The 27,174-nt window shown below is 45.5% G+C and overlaps 1 protein-coding gene across 1 annotated transcript; it reads right to left on the bottom strand.

Annotated features, from left to right (window-relative positions):
- Positions 1–892: 892 nt before the first annotated feature.
- On the bottom strand, positions 893–20,623 carry LOC8031643 (protein CLP1 homolog). Its single transcript, XM_040209451.2, has 13 exons — positions 20,443–20,623; positions 19,637–19,714; positions 16,178–16,291; positions 15,505–15,630; positions 14,110–14,223; positions 13,309–13,336; positions 12,581–12,751; positions 7,413–7,502; positions 7,242–7,342; positions 5,371–5,509; positions 3,221–3,301; positions 2,583–2,676; positions 893–1,101 (listed from the first exon to the last, which is right to left on the bottom strand). The coding sequence occupies exons 1-13, from the start codon at positions 20,470–20,472 to the stop codon at positions 990–992; spliced, it is 1,278 nt and encodes a 425-aa protein (XP_040065385.1). The 5' UTR covers positions 20,473–20,623; the 3' UTR covers positions 893–989.
- Positions 20,624–27,174: the final 6,551 nt, after the last annotated feature.

Here is a 27,174-nt window from a genome sequence, read left to right as displayed (position 1 = left end):
GTGTGTCAGCACTCCATAGATAGCCCTGTTTAACTCTGAGGTGGTGTTTTTAAAATCTTTTGAAAAACTTCAGTGGCAAGTAGCACTCTGTGGTTTTGGTCGCTTTCACTTTTTCATTGTTTTTTTAAGGCTTTAACTTCTAAACTATGAATTACCAACTAGCCCAAGTGCATACCCTTCTACTGCCCTGTCAATAGCAGCGCCATCGCAGCGACATGACGTCGGGACCACGTGTTGGTGTATAGGGGTCAATCTATCTTTGTCCTGTCTGCGGAAATCCTGGCCCTACCGTCGATTTTAGTCGAAGTGCTCTTTTCTAAAGGGGCAGTGCAATGATTTCTGAACTTTGGCCAATTAACTGCAGGAATTAATCTGCGTCACCTATGGAACAAAGAACAGAAAACTGTTTTCTTGCACATACTAGATTTGATTTAAAAAATAAAACAAATTGAAGGTCAGAGTGCCTCTTAACTCTCACTTCCATCTTTTGAGTAACGTGTTCTGAGGGATCACCTGGTTTTCCGTTCGGTTCTCTCTTCAGAGACCCCCATCGCCGAAAATCGCGACGAGCAATCCGACACAAAAGACCGTTTGCCATGAGGCCGACGGGGAGTGTAGCAGCGAGGCACGTCACTGTAGTTCCCGTAACCGCCACGCGTGGCTGCATCTATGCAAATAATTTGTTTCTTCCCTCACGACCACGCGGCAAAATAGCATTTTTTTTCGAGTTTCTTGTCGCTTTCGTCTACATAAACAATATAAAAAATACAAACTGCAAATTCTTTGAACATTAAAATCTTGGTACTACCCACTCAAGTGCCAGCCAGATCCTTGACCTATTGGGCGGCATGGCCTCTGGAGCAACGTTGGGTACGAAATACGCAAAAGCACGTAGCAACAAAACATTGTTTTTACTTTAGTTACGGCAGCTAAAAGTCTAGAACGGTGGTGGATGATTTATTTACACGATGACTCGGTGACTTGTGTCCTCAGTGGGAGTCCATGAACTGAACTTCGCTCAGCAAGAGCACCGCCTTGGGAAGTGGTCGTGGCTGTGGTGACAGCACGGTTAGCGTCTGCCTCTCGACGTCCACTTCAGTTCTGGACAGGAGCACTCGGCCAAATCAGAGGTGATGCGTACAAACGCTTCTAGTTTCGATGCTTGCAGTCATGATACAAAGGCAGTGATGGACTAGACATACTAGCAAAGCTTGCACAAGCGAATGTATCCTGTAACACTTTCCAAAATATGGTCGGCTACATTGTCCTATGACACTTTCTTAAATTGCATAAGGTACACATTGCGACACTGTTAGCACGAACACGACATGGATGCATTTTCGCAATTTACTTCTAAATAGTATTAGCGAGCACGAAATTTTATCGCTTGCATTATAGAACGAAATGAGCTCATTCTGTAGCGATAACAACTTGGATGACATCCCTTGGTTTCAAAGAGAAAAACCGTAAAAACTGGCGATCGCTTGTTCGCGCTAACAGTGTCGCGCTCTGTACTAATACATAGCTGTCAGAAATTTGATGCCTTGCACAGCTTATACCAGTCGATCCTCGATGAAGGAATCTGCTGCTTTGTGTGCAACTAATGTTTTGCAGCAGCAAATTCCACTAAATATCAAAATATAAGGTAGCAAGCTCTACAAAAATAAAACTTGCATTATATTTGTGAAGTGCACAGAGGTGCTTGAGTCACCACCTCTTTGCACTCTGTCCGTGTGATACAAGAATGCCTGTCATGAGACCTACAAAAAAACATACCAAAACCCGTGTCCACAACCATCTGCACAGTTCTGGACAAAGCTAGCAGCTCAGATACCAATTGATGAGTTTTCATTCTAGCTGTAAAGCCTTGCACTGAGAAAGTAAGTTTGCTGATTATTTGCACACATCCTTATACCTCAGCGGTATCAGCCATGGCAAACTGCCAGCAAGTGCTGCTGCCGTGGTAGAACGTGCCCACTTCCCTCCTGCAGCTCCTCTTAAGGGTTGTCCAAACGGGAGATTTCAAAGCGCATGGGGCCACACAACTTTGTTATATGACCGGGGGTAGTCTACTTTCGTCTATTATTTCTTTTGCCGGGGAAAGCTTTTTTCCGCTTCTGTCCTTGTAGGAGGTCTAGAGTGTGTTTGCACATGGGTCCAGATAGCTACTCGCATGCTCTGTTGGCTATCAGTCAATGTCTCCGCTGCTGTTCATGTCCGAGCTTCCCGAAAACGGGAAAGAGAAGGATATAAGGGCAAGGAGGTCAAGCCTCTTCGCATGATCCGAAAGGCCGGAGGCGGTCGCGGGCCATGGCAGAAAAAATGGGCGGGAGACCATTGGCAGGTCGGGTGCGAAGTCAAACCTGATGAGCACAGACGTCACCGAAAAGCAAAAGAGGTGACAAGGAAAGCCGTGGTGTTTGCGTGGTTGATGTCCAAACAGAAGCTGGACAGCCAAACTTTAACTTTCCCTTCATATGCCGGTGAAGTGTTGCTTCACGCCTGTTAGGACACCCCTTTACACTTCAAGGCTGGCACTCAACTTGCAAGCATAACTGGCAGAAGACCAATTTGTTACTCACACACAGATGAACCCGGCAACGTTTGTCTGAAGAATGTCTTCATCGCTGCTAGCAGCAAAGCTGACGCTCAGGATGTGGTGAAGCAGATTAGGACCTGATGTCAAGAAACAAGACTATAGTTTACAACCCACTTCTAACATAGGTGCACTCGCGTGTGACAACTGTTTACCTGAAATCTTGTAATTCACTGTACCTGTGTAATATTAAGTACCCTAGATGCAAATATATAGGCCATGATTTTCTAAACATATAAAATAGGTGTTTTTCAGCAGGCTTTCCCAACAGACAGAATGGCTCATCAAAGCTAAAAACCTTAAATTCCAACTTCGCTCACAGAAAGGGCCACTGGGGCCACTGCTTCCTACATTTAGATTGAAGAACAGCAAAAGCCACACTTCATTCTTGGACAAGCTTGCTAATTTTATTTCATGTGGCCAAACGGTGAGGGAAACCACGTCCGAGACCTTGTGGTCTCCAACATGGTTTCCCTCGCTATGGTAGAAAAACTGCTTTTGTCAGAACGATTACAAATCTCAGATTACAAATCTCCGAGTTTAGAAAACCAAGGTTGACTGAGATGAACTGCAAATTAAATAGATATATAAAAATGATAAAAGTGAAAGTAAAAAAATCTATACCTATTGGGACTGGGACCAGCTTTGTGAAGTTGTCCTCAGCCTTCATTCCAAGCGGCATACAGGAATCGGGAAGGGATGGGGCTGGAAAAAATGAACAAGAACCGCGTTGATCATTGGAGGCCAATCAACTACCCTGCTTACACGCATCAAGGCAACATCTCAACCAGCAGCAGACAACTTTTAAACCTGTCTACTTTCCCACAACCCATTACTGTCAGATCATTAGATAAATGAAGTGACAATTCCTTTTAGATCTGCTGAATTGTACACAAGTTTAATAAAACATGCACATGATGTCAGAGAGAAGCAAAAATATATGTGATCCCCTGTTATAACAAAATCGGTTCTTTCAAATTTTCGCTTTCATCGAAGAGGCTTCAACCGAAATGCACATATTTTGAACCGGATTATTCTAAACGCATTGGCGGCCGACCACGCTTATTACGAAGGTCGAGGTGCAGAAAGCTTGCAAGCCTACACGGAGGCGTGTGGAGACCATTGTGTTCCCTTTCCCTTCTTCATCGAGGCAAACAACAAACTGGTAAAACGGAAAAAAGAAAAATGGAGCCAACGAAGAATTTGACATTCCGGTATCGGCTGTTCGACGCTGTCCACCATTTTGCAGAACAAGCAAGGCACGCTGGACGGGTTCGAGAAGTTTCTCATGCAAGAGAAAGCACGCCTGGTGCACCTGCGACCCAAAGATGAACAATTGCCAACTGCTTTGCGCACGTCGGATTTTCTGTCGCGGGGGTGTTTGCCGAGCCGGTGCACGATTCCTAGAGCTGGAACAATCTCTACAGGAGTGTGTGCAAACGTGTTGGCGAAGCCACCGAGGATAACTTTGATTCCTTCTTGCTTGTCGATACGGATGTTCCCGCTGTTGCTCCTGCCACGGATGCTGTGATCGTAGACCTTGCATGCAGCCAGGATAAACACGAAGCGACGTCGGAGAGGCACATCGGGAAACACTGACAACTGCGGAGACGTGAAACTTCCTATGGCTGCTTCGAAACAATGTGGAGTGCAGTGGCGGTGGCAGTGTTCTTGCGATGCCTGGAGCAGTTTGATAACTGATGCCCACATAAAAGTATTGGCAAACTCCACTTCCTTATTTTCTTTACTCGGTAAAACTGCCGCAAGTTGTTCATAACCAAGGTTTGTTTGATTAAATATACAGTCAGAAAGTTCCGCAGTGTTCCCATTCACCTTAAAGGCCGCTGTTGCTGTTTTTTTTTTTGTTTTTTTTTTTGCTCTCTCGTTTTTATTGAATTATCGCTTATATGAAATTTTTTTGCCATCCTGTTGACTTCGTTATAACGAGGGATTACTATAGTTCAATAGTATGTAACTTTAGTGAAGTGGACACAAAAATGCAAATTTATGCTAATGCAAAAATAGTATGAGGACAGTGACATAGTACATATATTTAACTTTCCCATATAGGGTTCCCAACCATCCCGGATATTGTAGGACAGTCCCTAGTTTTCATAAAAAGTCCCGAGTCCCGATTAGTCCTAGTGGGGACAGCATTATGTCCCGGATTGGCGAAATTAGGACCCAAATAAAAATTTCATATGACTCGCACGCTGTATAAACAAACTCCGAACAGGCCAAGAAGCTTGAGAGGGCGACGTCGGCGAGGCAGGCTGACTGCGGAAAGCTTTAGCCATTAGCCGCCTTAGAATGTAGATGCAAGCCATGGCAAGCCAGTTTGGGTGCTGACAATGCCGCAGAACCCCCGACGGAGAGTGTCTGTTACCACCATCATCATTTTATGACAGCTCAACGCAACGTTTACCCACCATTACACCCCCCCCCCCCCCCCCCCTCCACACTTTTCTGATTCAAGAGTTGGTAGCACTATTCTCATACCATATAAAATGAACCTCCTCAAAGCCTCAGAGTGGCAGACAACTTTTTGCTAAGACACTGCTCTTTCAGGGCCGGGTCTCTCAAGCAGCTGCCAGAATGGTGCCTCCAAGAAGTCCCTTCCTGACTTTTTCCCACCACCCTCAAACGCCTTGGCGCTTAGTCTGATTCTTCATACCCTACAGACATTACAAAGTTTCTCACACCTTGAAACCGTAGAAAGGAAAGAAGAACCTTATTGAGCTATACTCTGAACAACAAAAGAAATGGAGCCTTGCCTCCAATCTTGTAGATTTTCACGTCAGCAAACTTGACGTCGAAAGAGTGTGGGTAGAGAGGCGTCTTGAGGCCGTAGAAGTACTCCCTCACGCGGGAGTCCCTCGCTTCTGACCGCATCGACTTGGTCCGCTCCACCACCTGCGTGCAGACGCCACGCAAAGCCTTCGTTAGGGGCGGGTACACGGCAAATATACCTTTATATTGGCGAAACGTAGAACCCGAAAAATCGGCACCGAGATGTAGCGAACCTCATAGCTCATTTCGAGAGCGTATTTTTAGTGGTTGGTTTTAAAAGGTGACATTTGAAAGTGCACCTCTTTCTTTGTTGTAAGGTAAAGAAAATTATTCTTGGTTCTGAAATAGCCGGTTGTTGTTTATGACTTTTGAATCAAGCCAGGCGAGTGTCGCCGACATCCGTCATACTCGCCAGTTTTCAGGAATTATCTCGGGCGTACGGGGAAGAATTGTTTAAGAAGTCTCAAAATATAGTCAATTGGTCTGGCTCAAAGAGTCAGTATCTTGATGCTGCATGCTCCAATTGCTACAAGGAGGTCAATGAGTGGCAGCTATCGTCCCTGGAAATCTCTGTGCGCTATTGCTGTGTTCTAAAATTAAGAACAAGAAGGAATTTTCCCACGAAGAGGTGTCGTGCTAAGCTCACATATTTTGTGGAAGTCTAGAAACAAAGTGCTTGGTCAGTACAATAATTTATTTTGACAAAACCACAAAGGCAGAAAACCCAGTATGGCCCACTCACAGTAATAACAATAATAATAATAATAATAATAAATTTATTTGCACTTCAAAGGACGCAGGTGGTGGTGTGCGGGGCTGGACAGACGGGTAACAACCCTTATGCGGAGCGCCTGCCAGCCCACCATCACCTGCACTTGCAATAAGCCACTGCTATTATAAATGTAAAGGGAATCTTTTAAATTAAAAAGGTTCACAACTTATATCTGCCCTTCAAAATATATTTTATTAAAAAAAAAAACAATTTGGGGGTAGAAGCAGAGGTGTTTTAAAGGACACATGCAAAGGAAAAAAACATTTTTTTTAGACAGCTTAGATGGAAAAAGGATGTCACAAAACGATTTTACAACGAAGAAACAAAATTTTTAGAGCTATATTTACGGCACTATACGAATTTGTAGTTGGCGCTCGCGGGAGCCGCCGCTGGTCACGTGGTAGGCCCGCGCGCCGCTGCGCTGCGTCGCTGCCGCACGCTGAGCGTTGTGCGAACGCCGCTTCAACGCGTTTCTCTACACCGCCGTCGCCGCCGCCGCACAAGTTCGTCTGCTTCGGGGCGCCGCCGCCGTCGTCTGACCGGCGCACAGGTCTATCACGTCTGCTTGCGCTTTTTCAGGAGTTTTCTTTGGGCTCTAAAAGTTACTTATTCGTCTTGGCTTGTTGTTATACTTCACACAAAGATGAATAAGTTACTTTTAGAGGCCATAGGAAGCTTCCAAAAGAGCGCAAGCACCACGTGATAAATAAGAACCAGTCACGTGATAAATACGGACCACTTTTCCGCGGTGTCCGCGGGCGCCAACTACAAGTTCGTTTTGCGCCGTAAATATAGCTCTAAAAAATTTTTTTCTTCATCGTAAAATTTTTTTATGGCGTCCTTTTTCCATCTAAGCCGTTTAAAAAAAATGTTTTTTTCTTTTGCATGTGTCCTTTAATAGTTTTAAGGTTATATCTCCTCTCCTTTCTACAAGCTTTTAGTTATAGTCAGAGATGATGAGTCTCCTAAGACTCATGTTTGCAGTATACCAAAGTTCAGACTTTGTCAAAGTTCTAGCTCGCAATCAAAAAGTGCCTTCCAGAGTTTCAGTCCACGATCCTTTAAGCAGTTCTTTTCACTCACCCCTCCAGACTTTGGCGTGAAGACCACTTTGACGAAGCTGGGCATGTCTCTCGCCAGCTCGTTGTACAGCCTTTCCTGGTCCAACACCAGAACCACATCCACTGAAACAACACACTGTTTCGGCAACAAGAGCGTGGAGCATTGTGAAGGAAGCGAGGTGCAAGCACTCACCCTCAAAGGCAAGGGCCGCGTGAGTCAGCGCCTTATAGCCGGCTCCTTTCACCCACCCGCACGTGTTGATGATGATGCCACTCACGCTGGCTGCAATGAGGTGTTACAAAATTGGCTTAAATACTTGTATTCCGTTTCACTTTTAAGTGAGAGTGCAGCAGAAGCTACAAGAGCAAGCGTTGGGCTCCCAGAGTCCCCGCCAAGCATGCGTGCCAAACACCCTCGTGCTCGTAGCGTCAACTTCGTTTGCACGTAAAGTGAAACGAACCATGACGTCTACGACTGCAATGGTTTGCCCAAAAGTAATCGTGATCACTGAGGGGTTTTTGCTCCGGAGCCCCAAAATGCAGAAGACTAACTCACATCGGATCACGAGAGGACCAGCCCTTGCCATGAACTGGTCACCAGTCGGGCCGCACAAAGCACAGCTCTAGCTGACGCTCGAGTGGGACAGAAGCCCGCGCACTCGGTGTGCCTTTTCGAGCTTACACTTGCACCTTTTGCAATGCTGCCCGGAGGCCCGCCAGAAAAATCCACCGTTATGTCATAGCTCTCGCTTGCTCCGTCTCCTTCCCGGGCATCGAGAGACAACATTTTATCTTTGAGGTGGGCAGGGATGGGCAGTATCTTAAATACAAGTATTTGAAATATGTATTTGAAATACTTTGTGTATTCTGCATTTGTATTTAATCACAAATTGGGTAATGTCATACCTGCCAACCCGTGGATTTTCAAATTCCTAAAAGTCCCGCGGCCGCAACGGGGGGGGGGGGGGGGGGGGGGGGTACGCAAAGCAATGTGCAGCTCAATGTCAGCCTGGCCAGCGTGCGAAACGCTTACATCACATGTGCCCGTGCTACAGAATCCAAACATCTCTCGCTTTTTGGGCGACATGAAGCACGGAAATTTTGACGCGTAGGACTTCAGAAACACCTGAAAGTACCTCTTTTGAGGTTTGGAGTTCAGTATTGCGCCGCGAAACCACAGTGACCAGGAGAATGCTGCAGTTACACGTGCAAAAAACACAGACGCCGCACTTCTCGCCTCGAAACTGGCCGAAACGAGGCCCAACAACGTCTGAACACGTTGAACCAACGTGCACCCGTTCACCGCTGAACACACAAACAAAAACTTTGAACTTTGGATTGGTTTTCGATCCGTGGCCACCGGATAGACGGATAGTAAAAACCACGACGCTGCTGTGGACGGTACCTAACGCCCACTTGTGGCGGTGCAAGATACCGCCAACAACGGAGTTACAAAAACCAAACAAAAAAAAATAACAATAAAATGAAATAAAAAAATTTAATATATTTTTCATAAGATTTGAAGCAAGATTCATAAAATCGTAAAATTAGTCCCTATTCATACATTTTATGAAAAATTTGGAAGAGTTGGCAGGTATGTAATGTATTTGACGTGTGTATTTAAATACTAAAACGTGGGTATTTCAAATACAGGTGTAATTAAATACAATTTTGTGGGCGAAAATACATCCCTCAAATTTATTGTCACTGTCCAGAGCAGGAAGAAAACTACGTTCTGCACCAAATGCAGTGTCTCTCAATCAAGCATAAGCGTTTAGTGACTTTGTGATTGCGGTGCTAGTCCAGGGCAAGAATAGTGACGAAATCGACATTCACAGGCAGACTGGCTAAATAAGTGCCTGTGACAACTTGTGATGCTTTCCAGCCTGATTTACATCCATAATTTTGCCTGGAACATTCTAAATTCGCGGGTCGTCTAGATTTTCGTAACTGGTGCAAGTTGCAACAATAAAAAATTCTCTAGCTTGTGCTGCGCGTCTTGGTCGTCTCGGTTCTTTGTTGGTCTACTATACCAAAATGTAATCGACAAAAAAAGCTGCTTGAAGCTCTGTACTTTTTTCACATATTACATCCAAGCTGATGACATTTTTTTTTTTTTTTGTGATTATATTTCTATTACGTTACTAGAGCCTTGCACACTAACTCCCGAGTGTGCGATGCAAAATTAAAATGAGACACCCAGAAACCCGTTGCAGGTGCCCTGAAGTCACTGACGCAAATTTTGAGGAATGTATTTGGAAAAGTATTTGGAGGAGACCAAATACATTTGGTTGTATTTGTATCTCGTACTTAAATGCTTTTTTGGAAATGTAATTAGATTTGTAATTAAATATGTTTTTGACGAAGTATTTTGTATTTGTATTTCAATACATATTTGCATGTATTTTGCCCATCCCTGGAGGTGGGTGTCTCTCGTCAACATTTCCCATCAACATTTCGTAGTCGTCCATCGGATTTGGTGGACATTGTGTGCAAATCCCGGTGGTACCTTGCGGGACACAATTTTTTTTATGTGCTGCATGCCATTTTTCGTAAAGCACCGGAACTATGTAGCCACAGGTGGTGTTGCCCCTTCCAGGAGGCACTGCTGTCACCGCACTCTCCTACACGTTTCATAACCGACTCGGAAAGCGAGAAATTTTGCGGTTTCCCCGAAGCGGCTCAATGTGGATAGGCAATACAGTGAAAATAAAACTTTTATAGAATGTGATCGACATTGCTTAATTCAGCCGTCGTTCTGTATTCTTTTGCATCAGTCCAATAATACTGAAAGGTAAAAGATTGGTATACACGCATTGCAAAAAATTTTTTCGCATCTTTCTTAGTTTTTGTTTTATGAGTAGTTCTTATCTTCCATGCTCCAGCCGTGTTGCTACGTTTAAAAGGAAGGATTGCGGCTAGCCAATCTTTTTGTAGTAATCAAAGAAGAGTATCAAGATTTATCTATCTGCCTCCGCATCAATGCTCATGTCACCTCAATGACTTGGCCTAGGATAGGCCTAGTGGTCCAAAGCTTGGTTCTTGAGTGTCTGGCAAGTTAAACTTTCGTTCACTTAGCATGTGTACGCTCGAATAAAAAAGATAACCTTCTCATTTTTCGCCTTTTACGTCCTTTTGCTGCAAGTCACTCGACTGCCCCTGCCAGACAGTGCCGTGCTATGGGCATTTCTCGCGAGTTTAAAGGTCAAAGTTGTGCGTCAATTGGTAGGCACGATCTAGCCGATTGTGCGCAACTCCGATCTCGCAATACCAACGCGCGTAAAATGAAAAAAACTCATTGCATGAACCAAGCAAAGAGGTGCGACTTATATAAAGGTGCAACTTGGATACCTACTTTTCCGCAAAAAAACGGCTGAATATACAAAAGTGTGACTTATAGTCCGGAAAATAGGGTACTAAATCTTGAAATTAGACCGAGGAGATGAAAACATGCGCTCACAACGTATGGCGTGTGCGAGTTAAAATTACCGCGAGTTAAGTTAAGTTTGGAGTCAAGCATCACACAAAGATCTTTCACAATCCTAACGTGAGTAATCAACAAATCTTCTAAGTGGTACACAAAATGGGTTGGATTAGTCTTATGCGTGAAAGATACCACATTTGTTTTTCCAGTGTTAAGATCAAGCCCATTGTCTTTACATCATTGACAGATGGCATCGATATCTTGCTGGAGTAGAGCACAATCATTTAATGTCGAAATATTTTTATAGATCTTGAGATCTGCAAATTGCAAAAGAGTTGAACGACGAATGACGTCTTAGATATTTTTAACAAATAAAATTTAAAAAAAGAGGTCCAAGATAGGAACCCTGGAGTACACCAGATGGTAGAGGAAAAAGAAAGACTTTCCAATTGCGTAACTGACACAGTTCTCTCCTGCAGTAAGATAAATAAAAACAATATTCATTATTGAGACCAAACATAGAAAGTTTATGTAACAGTAGCTTATGTTTTACACGGTCGAATGCCTTGCGACAATCAAAATACACTGCATCAGTTTGCTCTCGAGAACAGACTCTGGGGGCAATATCATTTAAAAAAAACACACAATATTTGTTTCAACAGACCTGACACTCATGAAACTATGCTGTGCATTCGGTATTACATGCTTTAAACAATGTCTCGAATGTTTATGGATGATTTTTTCGGACACCTTTGCAAATGCGGAGGGCAATGATATTGGCCTATAGTATATAATATTCATTGAGGTGCCTGATTTAGGAAGAGGGATTACTAAGCCCTCCATTCAGGCAGTTGGAAAAACAGATTGCTTCAGCAATATAGAAAATATGTGGTGTAGAATGGGGAGCCAGGGTATCGACACACCCCTTAATTATAAAATTTCGTACGCCATCAGCGCCACATAATTTTTCAGACGGAAGCTGATGAATTGCCCACACATTGTCGGCAAGGCTAATTGTAGGAGGAAAAATATAGTTACGAACAACTTGTAAAATGTCTGTTTTCAACAACAACCAATGTATAGGTTGAAAAGAAGAACTTGGCGAATTGATTGCACAGCGTATCTGGGTCAGAAGAATATTCGCCGTCTACCATTAGTGACACGCATTGCAGCCGCTTCGGAATGGCCGGGCATAGAAGGGGACATTGGTGGTCCCAATGGTGATCCCGATGGGCCCAGATCACTTGCGACGCTTTAATATACACAAAGAAGCGAGAAAACATTGCCCAAGGTCTGTACCAGGGTTCTTCCCACAGTGAGCGGCAGTGGTCTTGCCACCCACCAGTCTGGCCGTCTGCCCATCCCTACTATGTCCAGCCCACCTCTATATTTTACCTCCGACAGACAAGATGATGCTGATTCCAAAAACGCACAATACTTCAGACTGTCGCATTTCGCAGACCTGCGTGGCACTACGTGACAGAAGTGCATAATCCCTGCAAACAGAATCACTGCTGCGTGGCAAAGAAAGTGCCGAGAATGCCAAAAGTTGCACCAATCGCCTCCTCTTCCTTCCTGCAACAGCCTGGAAACTGTTGGATGTCCGTATCTCAAAAATATTTGAAGAGAACCCTGGTCTGTACTTACCGTTTTCCTAGCTTTAATTTGTACTTACTTAGTAAAAAAAAGACCAACGTCGTGCACTGTATATATAAGAAAAAAAGTTTGCAAGCGCTCTCGTCGCGGCAAAATGAACACGCCCAACCTATCGTCTGCTTCCTTTTTCTTCTCTTCCCTCGCTCTCTTCCCCCTCCTTCCTCTTGTTGTCACCGATGTCAGCACTTACGATTTACTGCATTCCGCTCCCGTTTTTAATCCCCTGGGGAATGGAGTGCCCATACCCTAAGCAAAACTCATTTGGTTACTCCAGGCCTCACCCTTTTTGTTGCTCTCGGCGCGCAGGTTTATGACTTCGGCAAGGCGCGAGACTAGGACATTGTAGAGGGTGGCATTGGTCCCCGGGCTGCTGTGGCCGTAGTGGTACACCAGGGGTGCCTGCTGTGAGAAGCCCTCTTCCACTTCTGCCGGGCGCTCCACCAACAGAGCTCCTATGGTAAGCCAAACACAGAAGTAATCAGCATTTAACTCCGATATGGTCACATCAACAGGGTATCCAGAACATAAGTAGGAGCCAAATGCTTTCAGAATTTTTTCATTTCAAATCAAAGATAAAAATCAATCATACTTATAAAACCCTGAGACAAAGGAGAAAAACAAAGAAGAAGAAGAAAAAGAAAAAGGAACAGCGCAACAATGTCTTAATTCAGAGCCTTAAAATGCAGATTTCCTGATCGAATCACACGACGATTAGTTCTCGCCGTCAACTGGTCATCTGTCAGGACGCAAGCACAGCTCTTGCAGATACTTGAGAAGTAATTGCGTTGTCCTTTTTCTCTTTTTCTTTGTTGTTTTCCTCCCTTGTCTCGGGGTCTCATAAGTAGGATCATTCACCAGCTAACCCGCATTATTACCCCTATTTCAATAAAAGTTGGGTTACTTTTGGCTGCTATAAGGAAAGCATGAGCAGTCTTTAGACCTGATGTAGCTGCCTTTTCATTGGGCTAAACGCCGATGTGAAAACACTGTACTGATAAAATCAACTCACCAATGGTTCCCGGTATAGATATGTGACCCTGAAAAGTAGAAATAGCACATCATTTCCAACTATGCCAAAAGAAATGCACAATTAAAAAAAAGTATTTTGGGGACAAAACTTTAACAAAAACCAGCCCTACAACCGAATGTCCTATTGCTTTCACCAACATACTCCGTACCGGGCTTATACTTTATTGCAAGAATGCCTACAATGGATAGATAAATAAAGCACTTTCAAAAGTGGGGCTTGCTGATGCTCCCCAGTCTCCTGCTGGCTGCAATGACTAAAGATAAATAACGTCTTTACTCGTGCTTTGCTCAACTAATTGTGCTACAACACTTGTGTTGCTTTGCTTACAAAAAACTTTCAGCCTTTCCACTCTGGTGAGGGAAGAGCAGCGGAGCTGTAGCTTCTGGTCTCGGCGGTGGCTTTCCAGGCGGGCGATCTGCTCTTCTTCCGCAAGGGAATCTGAAGCGCTCGACGCAGTGGAACTTGAGGCAATAGCGGCCTCGCGGCAGTTGCGGAACCATTCGCGCTGCTGTGCACATGACACCGAATTCGGGACATCTACCGCCATCTATGAGCGGTGGTGGCAACCAGCTGGTTGCCTGGTTTCCGCCGTCGTTCATAGATGGCGGTAGCTGTCCAGAGTTCAGTGTCACCTTTTCTTTGCTGGTGGACACGATCCTGGGGAAACTAGCCCTAAACAGCTCCGCTGTAAAAGCGCGAAGTCAGCCGATCTTCAAACAAAGCTACTCAAATTCTCTCCCAACCTTCCGACGGGAAGTTCTAGGAGGGGGGGGAGCTTACCTGCCCGACGTCGAGGTCCACGAATATTGGTCTCCTGCCCTGGCGCACCGCATAGTTGAGCAGAATCCGACAAAGACAACTCTTGCCCACGTCTGTGGGGCCCACCACCATGACCTGAGTAGAACAACAACATCACAGATGAAACCGGGAATGTCTTGGCACTTCCAAATACTATGTGTTATCTTGCAACCACAATATTTTCCAAACTCCAAAGGGGCAAATATCGGCTTAAGAGAAAATTTATTCCTTAGATAGTCCACGTCCGGTGCATTGTCTGCAGCTAGTGTATATCCTACAAGTAAAACATTCCAATAATCAGCATACCTCGAAAAATGCCTGCCTCATTAGCACACAAAGATGCTTTTATCACAGAGAAATAATTGTTAACATAACTGCCATTCACAAGTCAAATCTCATCATAACAAACAAACTTTAATAAAACACAAAAAAAACTTGTTGTATAGTCTGCATTAGATTTGTATATTGGGAGTGTTTGGCCAGTTCATGATCTCGCCGCAGTAATGCCCCACTCTCGAGTGAGCCAATCATCCCGCAGCACAGGAGAGGTGTGAGCGCATGTGCATGAACTCCCCGCTACTCCCAGCTGAGTAGGGAGGTCCACTATTCTCATTTATTCACCCGGTGGAATGCATGGGATCAACATACAAATTTTGCTTCTTTCGTTTGATTTCGCAGGCTCTGAGAAGAAAATAATGTAGTATTACTCCTCGGTGGGTTAAGAAGCTAATGGGTGAAATTTTCTTGACGTTTTACCACAAACTTTTATTCAAGCAAAAAAGAAGTTGGCTCGTAGCAGACGAAATGTAACGTCAACAGTGCTCTGTGCCCCACAAAAGTTTTACCTTTAAGCACATATCAAACAGCCTATGGATTTAAGCCTGGAAAATATGGCAAGTGGCATGAGAGAGCTCTGAGGCAGGTAAGGGATTTTCTAAGCCCTTCCTCGATTGTTTACTAGAAGATCACCGACACGAAAGTTTCGGCTCCACGAGATTGCGGGTTTGGGTTGCACACTGGCCCGACTTCTAATCGCAAAAATTTCTAGGAAAATAATAAAGATCATTTATAATTACATTTATGAATCCTAAAAACCTCCAGCTCTTGCTGTTAAAATTTTTTTTTCTCAGCATCTCCCCTGTCCTTTGCACACTGCTTGCAGCTCCAGCAATTGACTCATCTACTTAGACGGCACGGACGGTCCTGGGGATGTACGAGGGGCATTCATGGGATGTTATGACGACCTGGGATAGCATCTATGGAACCGTGTGTGCTGTTGGGGTAGTGAAAATGCACACATAATTCTCTCTCTTATTTCAGAAACTATCCTCATCAATGCAGTTTCTGCTGCCATGATGGGCAACTGCAAATCGTTACCGTAGGTCCCTTTGAGTCGTCCTCTTCGCACTTCTGTCGCATCTGCTCCAGAACTGCGTGGATGTTGGCATAGAAGATCATGGGCGTCTCCTTGGCAACATAGGCAACCTCGGTCTTCCCACACAAGTGAACCGAGTTAAGGAAAGGGCAATAAGCGGAGCACGTCGGTAAGGTGGCTGTTGATGAGAAAGGCCGACTGCGTCTTCCGCACCGCGCATATAAGTTTTTTTGCGTCGCGGAGAGCTAGTAGTACTCCACTGAAATGTTTCCTAGACGTTTGTGCCGCCTGGCGTTGGTTGCAGTGTCGGCAGGTTCTTCCTTAATTACACAATGTTCGTTACTAGAAATGACCCTGAAAAGTACCCGTTGTCACTTGTGGTCTTCGGTTCACCGAGAAAACCCTCTCGTTTTCTGTTACCGCGCGTGTCGGGGAGGAGTTGAAAGATAGGAAGGAGTCACCAGAGTCGAATCAAGGTCCTCTAAAGAGGAAAATTATGGTCAATTTTGTTATTGTGAGGAGTTGATTAAGAGTTTTCCAGTTTTATCCCAAAACAGAAAAACCTTGGTTACGAGCCCTGTTCCAAATGAGGTACATTTTGACGCAAAAATACCTGGCCCCTCCTTAATATGGCGGTAACCAAGAGTCCGACTCGTCAAGGCAATGAAAGGATATTTCAAGGGTGCAGCCATGCCACGTAAACACGGCAATCTTGGCTCCCGATCCGAACACAAACTTCTTGTTCTTCACAAGCTCAACTCCGAAGATCTCAGCCAGGCCAGATTTTAACTGGAAAATCAAAATAGCTTGTTAGAGAAAACAAAAAAGATACTTGGGCTTTACACCTCAAAGCAACTAGTAAACTCGGCATCAACTATTTTGTGCCACATTGTCGAGACTAGCCTAGCTTCAGCAGTGCACCAATGTATCAAAGCTAACTGCACGAGTGCGTACAAATGAGACGCAAGAGTGCAGGGCTGCAGCACTCCGGAAGCTATGCTAGCCTTGACAACATAGCATGAAATAGCTGACACCAAGTATAGGATTATGAGTGACACTCAAAAAGAGAGACAAGGACTACTCAGAGCTCAAACCCTATACCTTGTGACACAGAGCTGCACAGAATTTCAATGCCAGTGAGGCAATCAGCTTGTTAGAGAAAAAATGGTAAACTGTCACTTTCAGCACTGTGAAGACACACCCCATCTATCTCTTCTCTACTAAACAAACCAAAGAAAGTAATTGCTTTAAAGGGACCCCTGCAATCATATTTAAGCATCTACCTTTTTTGCGGTTTCCACGTATCTTGGGGTTCGGGCAAGCCAGCGGTCACGGAGAGAGTAACTAAATATCAGTGCGTCATACTTTAACCGGACGACGCGGAAACCTCCTCCATCTACGGGGGCGACCCACGGTGCCGAAAGCGCGCGAAATGTGACGTCTTTGGTCCTGCGCTTACTACTAGTCAGAGCCGCGAAAAGCTTCTTTTTAGTCGAAATACAAAATATAAGTGGTGTGAGCCGTTTCAATTATTTATAAAAGTAGTTTTTGTTCAGTATTTTAGATCAAAAAAGAAACAAATGAAGTTTATTAAGTACAGAAACAAGAAATGACCCGTCGACATACCCACCACCAAGTGGTGGAAAAGGCGGCACATACTAGAAAGGTGTAGTGGGATAAGACACTGACGAATGGCGAGCGTAGAGAGGTCCCGGATGTATGCGGCGGCGCTGCAGTCGAGGATCCGACCGGTACCGAGCGTTCCGAAGGCCTTTGGCGAGAAGCTTTGGCGGTATGGCAGCGCGAAGTGGATCCCATTCTGAACCGACCTTTACCCCGTGTTTGCTGTCGTTTGTAGCCAATAAAGTGTCATGCCGTATTAGTGTTTAACCGCGCAGCAAATGCAATGCGAGCCGCCCTGGCTGCCCGCTTTATACAGCCTATCCAGAACATGCTTCAGTGGCGCCCTCTCGGGCCGTCGACACAAAGTGCGGCAGCCGTGCGCACTCGCTGAGCTCACTACCCCTCCTCTAGTTCATGGCCACTCAAGCGGCCAAGGACGTCATGAAGGAGGTTATTTTTTGCTTGTTTTTGTCATTTTATTTTGCCTATAACTTTTTAAATAAAGCGAAATTCGAGAGAAGAAAAGTTTCATTAAGTTACTATGTTCAGTGCGCTCAGGTTTGGTGCAAATTAAAAACCAGTAAAAAAGTCCTTGCAGGGCCCCTTTTAAGCTTACAAAACAATACACTGAACCCAAGAGCTCATGGAAGGTAAGCTCACTGGTGATAAAGTTGCGTGGAACTGTCAGATGCAGAGGAAAGCTGGCCTTTTAATCTGTCAACATAGCCATGCCAATATCGTTGCATATCGCCCACTTTGGCTACACACTCGGGCTAATCAATCGTCCTTGGGTCCCCTGCCGATTCAATTAAACGGTGTTCCGAACTGTGATAGAACATACAAATTTTACAGTCAGTGGAAATGTATTTACATATTATATTGAATGTTTCGAATCGATAATGCGGTTTGAAAGTTCTGCTCCATGTAAGGTCACACGTTCGTCCTTTGTCTCAGTGAGCGTCTTCTTTGAATCCATGCAAATTAATGTAAGTTTGACAAAATTGTAACTAGTGGCTTACTTGGTGCATAGCACAATGCTGTTAGAGTGACCAAGCAATCATTGGCATTTTCTGTATTTTTGTTTATTAATCGAAAGGTTGTTGTCAAATTACCACTGTAAAATACTGTAGAAGCGCTCACTTCGTACACCCACTATTAAAATTTAGGAAATTCTGCAAATTATACGTTAAGTTTTACGGCAGTATGGTGGTAAGTGCTAATTGGAGCGTTTACCAAAGTGGTAAGTTTTTGTGCCTGACACCACCTTTTTTAAAAGGGAGTTTTAGAATAGCGCACGCTAAAGCTTTGCGTCCGCAAAGAATAGTGTCGTCGCTGCTGCGCATGCTCCGAACGCAAACCAGGTTTTTCGCTTTGCGTGCGCAATATTAGCGAGCGCTATTTCTCGGAAATAGCCTGCGTACGCAAAGAGTCTTTGCGCTTCTCCAAGGAGGATTCGTGATGAGAAGTTGGCTAAAGCCAAGACAAGCAGAGTTTAAAAAATGGCGGCTTCCAGGATTATGTCCTTGATTATGTAGGCGGCTGCTTTGGCGGCGTCATGAATGCGACGTCGGCGGCATCCTCGCAACTAAGTTTTTGAATACGGGACGACATTGTACTCAGTTTGGCAACGATCACCGGCAACTTGATGCTTGCGACGCACAAACATTTCTCGGCAAAGGTACAATGTGCGAAGATCAGTACACGAGACCTCTCTTGCCGAGGCGATGCCAGCGGACACGACCGGTCAACCGCAGGTGTCGCATTCTCATGTTTAAAAAAATCTAAAATGCTACTCTGGACCAAAAAACTTGCTTTTTTCTAAAGTCACAGCATTTCGTGAGTAAAATAAAAATTGTTACTGTATCTTGGTGGCGTCGCAAGCGCGAGATGCTTGGGCTGTTGCGTCGCGACGGAGAAACGCTGTTCTAAAACTCTCTTGCGTCGCGTGCGCTAATACAAGCGCTAAATTTAGCACTAGCGTGCGCTAAAATTGCATGCGTTATTCTAACACTCCCTAAGATCGAAGAGCTTCCACTCTTCGGTTAAAATAAAGTTTCTCTCTCCCTAAAGTGAAATACAAAAACTGTCCATGTTGTGTTTGCACTAAAGGCCTGTTCACACACTTGCATTTGCTTAGGACCAAACTCTCGTGATATCTCAAAAGGAGAGAAGGCACCGACATGCTGGCGCCACCTATGAGGTCACCCTGGAACTGTGTTTCACTAGAGAGAAGACCTTGCAGGATTTGCGAGATCAAATGTACATACCATCTTTGGGAAACGGTTGTCATGGTCAAAAGTTTATTGAGCCAAGGAAGAAAGAATAATGCGCGAAAAAGATGGGAAATGTACGCAAACCGAAGGTGTTCCACGGCTACCCCATAGATGGCGCCAGCGTGTGCTCTCGTCGTGCAAACAACAAGAGAGATCAGAAGGGGTTTTAATGCACACTGTCGTAAGCAGTTGCGAGTGTGTGAACCAGCCTTAACAGTGTCACACGGAGTAGTCGTACCTCCACAGTGACTTTTTCCTTGCCTTCCACTTCAAAACGCAGCTCGGACTCTGGGTCAATTCGAAACTCCTGCGCCACCTGAAAAGAAGGCGGAGTAGCCTTGCCATGTGTAGTCACTGGGAGGATGAGAACAGGGGGGCTATGTTCGACAAATGTTTCGTTTCTCCTAAAAAGTAACTTGAAGTGACGGAAGTGATGATACCGCGTCTAATTGGTTAGAGGCTCAAATGACGAAAGTTCCCTCTTTCGTCATTTGAGCCTATAGCCAATCAGACGCGATATCGTCACTTCGGTCACTTCTGTTTCTTTTTAGGAAAAACGAAACATTTGTCTAACATACCCTTCCTGGTGGGTGTCTTTTTCGGCGCACGCTCACTGTCTTCCGCCGTGCTTTGGCTGCGCATGCACGCTCGAAGCTCACAAGACGACGAAGTATTATCAAAAGTACTAAGCTCGCTCTGGTAGCGGGAAAGCCGAAGCACCTCCCCGTCGTTCTAGACCTATCGGTGGGTACAAACGTACAAACCTTCAAACGTCTGAAGTAAAGAGTCACGCGACGAGCATGAAACAGCTGTAGCACTGTTGTGGAGCTTATAAAATCAAGCCGGGAAGAAAATGTGCTTTAATCTTAAGTACGCCGCATACTAAACTTCCTTAATCGCTGCGAAAATCGGAAATGCAAGGGATAATGTATGAGGACAACGCTGGAAGTCAGACACGATGACGAACGGACCACAAGCGCCGAGTTGCCACTCTTTAGACAACAGGAGTGGCTAATAAAAGAAAACAACTCGACACTGCCTCACCTCCTCCTTTGCTTCTTTTTCTTCAGTCATTGTTCTTTAGCAACCAAACTGGTTCAGAAAGCTAGAATTTTACACAAAATTGAGAAGCTCACCAAAACCACCAACAAACACATCGAAGACGCAGAGAGGCAAAGACACATGCGCTAGCTGTATACATAAAATGGGTAGATATATGGTAAAATAGGTCGTAGTCCTAATAATAGACGGTAACTTGCGCCGCCTGACCTAAACTGTATAATACATATAATCGCCTCTAATTTCATATATCCTTATTGTTTATTATTTTTAAGTTATTTTACGTGCGTAATTTTTATGTTATTTTTGCTAAATTATCGCGACCAGCAGCACTATTAATTCAATAACAAATAAATATACATCGTCTATCAATAATAGACGGTAACTTGCGCCACCTACCATGGGACAATGACGTAGGCAAAGAAAAGGTTCCGAAACCCTTGTCCGAAATAGCCCCCCCCCCCCCTTTCCTTTTTTTTTTTTGGTGGTGGAGAGGGGGTTCAGGTGGTTTGGATGTGTGACATCTGCTTCCCCCCCCCCCCCCCCCCGCCCCCCCCACACACACACCAACGTTGTTGACACGTTGACACACACCACTCATCTCTATGTCTATTTGCTGGATCGCGTTTGACCAGCTCCTCCTATGGAGCGGAATGCGGTCACTGGCGGCCATCTTTAGGTAGAGTTATATCATCTCTAGCCATCATAGTAATATGGCGGACAGCGCAATGGCGGCAGGCTGCCATAAAAATAGCCATAGATCTAGTACACTGTACCGTGGGTGACATTTCGTGCTTGATTGAAGTTGTTCGACGAAGCAGATTCTTGAAACCCGGCGTGAACGGTAGCCTCATCTTTGAGGACCCGACAAAAGTTCTACGAAAGCGCAGCACCGGGGGAAAGCAGCGCAGCTCGCATCAAAAGCAGACTCCGTACCGTCGTCTGCACTGTCGTCTGCTTTCGATGCTTCTTTCGATGCGACTTTCGATACGTGCTGTGCTGCTTTTCTTCCGGTGCTGCGATTTCGTGAAACTTTTACCAGGTCCTCAAAAACCGGACTGCTGTTCACGCCGGGTTTCAGAAACATGTTTCGTCAAATAATTTTAATCAAGCACGCAATATCACCCACGCTATTTTGATCGCAGCCTGCCAACCAACGTTACTAAAACACTCAGTTGGGAAACTTGCCGTCGTAACCTGGGCCGCTGGCGTCCACCGAGACCGAGCTAAATGCGACAACAGCGCCACTCTTTATCGTTTGTCTGTACTGTGGTCACCTTGAGCTTTTTGAAAGCCTGTTTTTGCGTAAAAACAAACGGCAAAGACTCTTTTTGTGTAACATTTATTGGAGTTTAGTCCAAATAGAGGGGCGATTATGCTTTTAAAATCTTTAGTTTGCAGGGTTTTGCGGCACAATTAATATTGTTTTTATTCAACCATGCCTCAGCGGTCCTTTCAGGTAGCGCGTCCCGGCCTAGGTGCATTTTAACTTCGGTAGGTCGACGCGGCGCGTCCGCCGGGGAGACGGGGGTGGCACCCATGTAACCTCTTCCGCTGTATTAAAGCCAAAATAGAATTCACGTGCAGTTCCTCGAGTGGCCGCTGCGGGAGAAATGGTGGCGTTGTGTTCGTCATTAGCTTGGTGCTCGGAGACAGATTGAGGCCACTTTTTCAAAGCTGTCTCTATGGGAGTTTCTCAACTGAGTGTTTTAGTAACGTTGGTCCAACGTTACTAAAACACTCAGTTGGGAAACTCGCCGTCGAACCCTGGGCCGCTGGCGTCCACCGAGACCGAGCTAAATGCGACAACAGCGCCACTCTTTATCATTTGTCTGTACTGTGGTCACCTTGAGCGTTTTGAAAGCCCGTTTTTTGCGTAAAAACAAACGGAAAAGACTCTTTTTGTATGAAATTTATTGGAGTTTAGTACCAAATGATGGGCGCGTGATGTTTTTATCATCTTTAGTTCGCAAGGTTTTGCGGAACAATTAATATTGTTTTTATAAAACCATGCCTCAGCGGGCCTTTCAGGTAGCGCGTCCAGACCTAGGTCCATTTTAACTTCAGTACTTCAACGCGGCGCGTCCGCCGGAGATACGGCGGTTCACCGCTGTCAAAGCCAAAAATAGAAGTCACGTGCAGTTTCTCGAGTGGCCGCTGCGGGAGAAATGGTGGCGTTGTGTTCGTCATTAGCTCGGTGCTCGGCGACAGATTGGGGCCATATTTTTAGGGCTGTCTCTATGGGAGTTTCCCAACTGAGTGTTTTAGTAACGTTGCTGCCAACCCACCTGCCAAAACGCTATCTGCCATGGATGGATGATAGCGGCTGCAGCAGCTTACATTGGCTAGAGGTGATATAACTCTACCTAAAGATGGCCGCCAGTGACCGCATTCGCGGAGCGGGCAAACGCGATCCAGCAATTGTCATAGAGATCAGTGACACACACACACACAGTGTTCCTGCACAGTATCGAAAACCGTTTCTCCTGAAAACAACTACGACCTAACCCGTTAAATTTTGCTCTACATCATCTCACCCACCAATCTTGTGCCACATAACAATTCTCCAGACTTCAGTAAAGTACAGGGTGTCACAAAAGAAAATTTACACAGTATTTTTTATTGCAAAAATAAACTAGGCATCGCCAAACGCTCATTCTCCGCCCAAAATTAAAGCTATAGGTCACAACCATATGCCAAAGTTTCAGCCCGATCCGATAATTTAATCAAAAGATATAAGTGATTTTCTGAAAAGTTCAATGGGAAAATGAAGCCCGTTTTTGCCTGTTTTCGGTTTTTGGTGCCATAGAGCACCATGTGTTTGAAAACTCCACTGGAAAACTCCGTCTTCCGCCATTTTCCAATTGAAATTTTCAGAAAATCACTTATAACTTTGGCCGAGGCTACATCCACGCGCGGGGACGTAGCCAAGTCGGGAGGAGATAAGGCTCCATCCAGGGGGGTAAAGGTGGGTGAGGAGGAGTGGCTAATCCCGCGCGCCGACATCCTGGGTCCCGAATGAAAGATCGCGAAAGAGAGCGACAGAACATGAGAGAAAGAAACCAATGTTGCCAGCTGAAGGACGACAGTCGCAATGGTAATCGCGAAGACTGAAAACTCTCAGCAATATAAACAGTGATGATTTAACGTTTCAAACTAAATTCTGAGCTATTCTAAGGTTTATAAAAAGCAGCATACTCATTACGCTGCATTAACTTCCCTTCTGTTAAAATCTCGATAATGTGGTAGTTGCCCGGTTTCGTATTTCCAGGCGCGGCCAACTACGCCCGGAAATACGAAACTAAACCAGATAACCGGAGCCGGTTCTCTGGTTTAGTTTAGTGTTGACGGGAGGCCGTAAATCTGCGTACTATGCAAAAAGAAAGCTTCCAAAGGAGCGCGAATATCTTTCCACCGTAAGTTCGTGGATTGTTGAAGTTCATGACACTGCTCTGATGATATATTTGTGAAATCGAAGGCAGTTGGTAACCATGTGGGACCCAGAGGGTCTGCCTGCATGCTCCGCCGCTTGCGGCAGCCAGAATGCATGGGAAAATGGCGGACCTTTTCCTCTAGAGTTAGTATGTATGATCTCTATGGCTCCATCCACGCAAAAAGGTCATGTGACTTATAATATAAGGAGATAATTTGTTTTTATCTACATATTATGCTCTTTTATGAGTAAATATAGGATATAAAAATAAAGAGGTTATATTTCATTGTTGTTTTAAGGTTAATATGTCACGTGACCTTACAAATTTTTAGATAATTCATCAATGGTTTACTGTTTTCTAAGACTAATAGCAAATATAATGCATCATGAAAAAAAATAGTACGAATTGGGACGTTGCCTCGTCTTTTTCTACCGTCTGATGTGTCCTCTTTTCTGCCCCAGTCTCAGGTTTACAATCATGTTCAATATATATCTTTATATTTATGTTGCCCAGGAGCACTGATCTCAATGACAATTGCTGGATCGCGCTTGCCGCTCCCGCAAGTGAAGCCACCGGGCTTCACTCGCTTGGGATACGATTTGCCGTTTTTGCTAGCCTTTGCTGCGGTTTTCCAGCGTGGTGACGACACGTTTTCTACTCGTTCGTCGTCATTCGCCGAAGAAGTTTTTTGAAGACTCTGTGTATTGTTGAAACTTGCCGTTGTGAACACGTGGAAAATTTTACGAAAGTGCAGTGTCGCAGGAAAAAGGCACAACGCGTCGAAAGGAAGGGCTGGCGGCGTGTTCAAAGCTTCCTTGGCACGCCGAAGTGCCGTGTCTCTGTGCCTTCGCGCGCTTGGATACCGACCAAGAACCGACGCTGTGTGAATGTGTTTAGCGAGTGCAATGTGCGTGAAGCCGTATCAAAAGGTACAACTCGTCGAAAACGTGTCGCCGGTGTCGCGGCGTGATCAAAGCTTCCTTGGCACGCCGAGTGATGCATCTTTGTGCCTTCGCACGCTTGGATACCGGTCAAGAATTGACGCCGCGCCAAAGTTCTGAACGTGTGTCGCGCGTAGATGCCTTTATATCATTTATATATATCGGCCACGGAGTTCTGGATCGCCCAGCTGTTCCGGTGAGTTGCTATCAATAAAAGGGGGAGATCTGTACGTGTTCTTATGTACTATATTAACCATGGCTATGTCCCAAATCTACTCTAATAGATTCCGTGGGAGCACGAATAGGGCAACGTTGTGGAGCCAGGGTGGTTTTCGAAAGCAAAAGTACAAGACGGCGAGAATGAAAATCTTTGAAGCGCGGCCGATATGGTCGTGTGCAATCTGTTGACCGCATTTACAATTAGGCGAGCCGCGCTCAAACGTCAAGTACAATTAAGTAGGTTGATAATAAGCCAGCATTGATCAGTGATGAGGAGCTGTTGTGCACGGTATTGTGTAAATCGTCTAAGGACGAAAAAAAAAGACGTACCTTCTCCCCATCTTCCGTCGCTAGTGGACGCTGGATTAAGCTCGTTCCTAAACCGCGAGGGAAAAAGACGCTGATCCAGAGGCACGAACAGCTTCACGCACATTGCACTCGCTGAACACATACACGCGGCGTCGGTTCTTGGTCGGTATCCAAGCGTGCGAAAGCACAGAGACACGGCACTTCGGCGTGCCAAGGAAGCTTTGAACACGCCGCCAGCCCTTCCTTTCGACGCGTTGTGCCTTTTTCCTGCGACACTGCACTTTCGTAAAATTTTCCACGTGTTCCCAACGGCAAGTCTCAACAATACACAGAGTCTTCAAACAACTTCTTCGGCGAATGCCGACAAACGAGTAGAAAACGTGTCGTCAGCACGCTGGAAAACCGCAGCAAAGGCTAGCAAAAACGGCAAATCGTATCCCAAGCGAGTGAAGCCCGGTGGCTTCACTTGCGCTGCAGCGAACAAGCGGGGAAGCGCGATCCAGCAATTGTCATAGAGATCAGTGCCCAGGAGTCACACACACGTGTGGGCGGGGCGTGCGTGCCATCCGTGCGTGCGGGCGGCAGTGTTGCCAACCGTAGGGTAATTACCCTACTTGTAGGGTATTTTAGGCATTTTTGGTATATTGTAGGGCTGTAGGGCCGTCAAGCCTTTTTCCCACTAAAAGTAGGGTATTTTCAGACGTTGCTTCTTACACGGCAAGCGCTACAAAAAAAAAAAAAAAAAAAAAAAAAAAAAGCTGTTGCGCAAGTTTTGCATAGCTTTACAACCCGTGTGCTGCCGCACCACAACATCGTGCAAAACGAAAGAATTCAAGTTGCAAGACGTGCTAACAGAGAGCACCACACACCAAGGTGGAGTATGTAGGCTCCCGAAGTTGGAGAGTATTGGAGAGCTGGAGCAAGTGGGAGAGGTGGGAGGAGGTGGAGTTGCGCTTAAGAAGTTTGGAGCTAGAAGAGGTATCTGGGAAAGGGAAATGGTCCCGCCAATTTTTTTCTGATGATTGGTCCATCCGGCGGTCCTTGTTACACCTGCGAAGCACGTGGCACCGCGGGCGGAACCATCCCGAGCCCACCAGGACGGGTCCGGTATTGGTCCATATCGCATGAGCGAATGATGTTTTAGCGAACAGCGACATTTGAGCGAATCGACGTTGTAGCGAATACCGGGGGCCGCGCTGCGCTTATGCTGTTTCGCGGCGACAGTCTGCGGCGGCTCATTACAAAAATGTGAACTCATTTGGCCCACCCGAAAACGCCGCTTCGCGGCGTCCGACTATTCGCTAAAGTGTCATTCGGTGAAACGTGGGCGTTCGCTAAAACATCATTCGGTCAAGTGAGTGCATCCCGGGGACTGGAGGCGTTCACTTGAGCGAACGACGTTTTAGCGAACGAAGCCGAAACCATGACGTTTCATCGAATGATACTTTAAGGAATACGGAGGAGCCGCCGGTTTCCTATCCTCCCCTGGTGTAAAAGCCTAGTTTATCGAAATAGTACCTTAGTTTGACGAATCCCTAGGCGGTACACCCAAAGAAGCTAATATACCGTTCGGATTAGCTTCCTTTTGTAATGAGCCGCCTTGTCTGACGCCGCGAGTGCTGGTTCCACGTAGCCCAGTTTTTAATTTCACGACAAATTGACTAAACATGTTGGTTCGGGATGTCTGCGCTCGCTACATCACTGTTGTGCTGATGCTACACAACGGGAGGCACTCACTTGATCGAATGACGTTTTAGCGAACGCCCACGTTTCACCGAATGACACTTTAGCGAATAGTCGGACGCCGCGAAGCG

Source organism: Ixodes scapularis, unplaced genomic scaffold, assembly GCF_016920785.2.
Source record: "Ixodes scapularis isolate PalLabHiFi unplaced genomic scaffold, ASM1692078v2 PGA_scaffold5__190_contigs__length_132052651, whole genome shotgun sequence".
Lineage (NCBI taxonomy): Eukaryota > Metazoa > Arthropoda > Arachnida > Ixodida > Ixodidae > Ixodes > Ixodes scapularis.
This window is presented reverse-complemented; position numbering and strand designations above follow the sequence as displayed.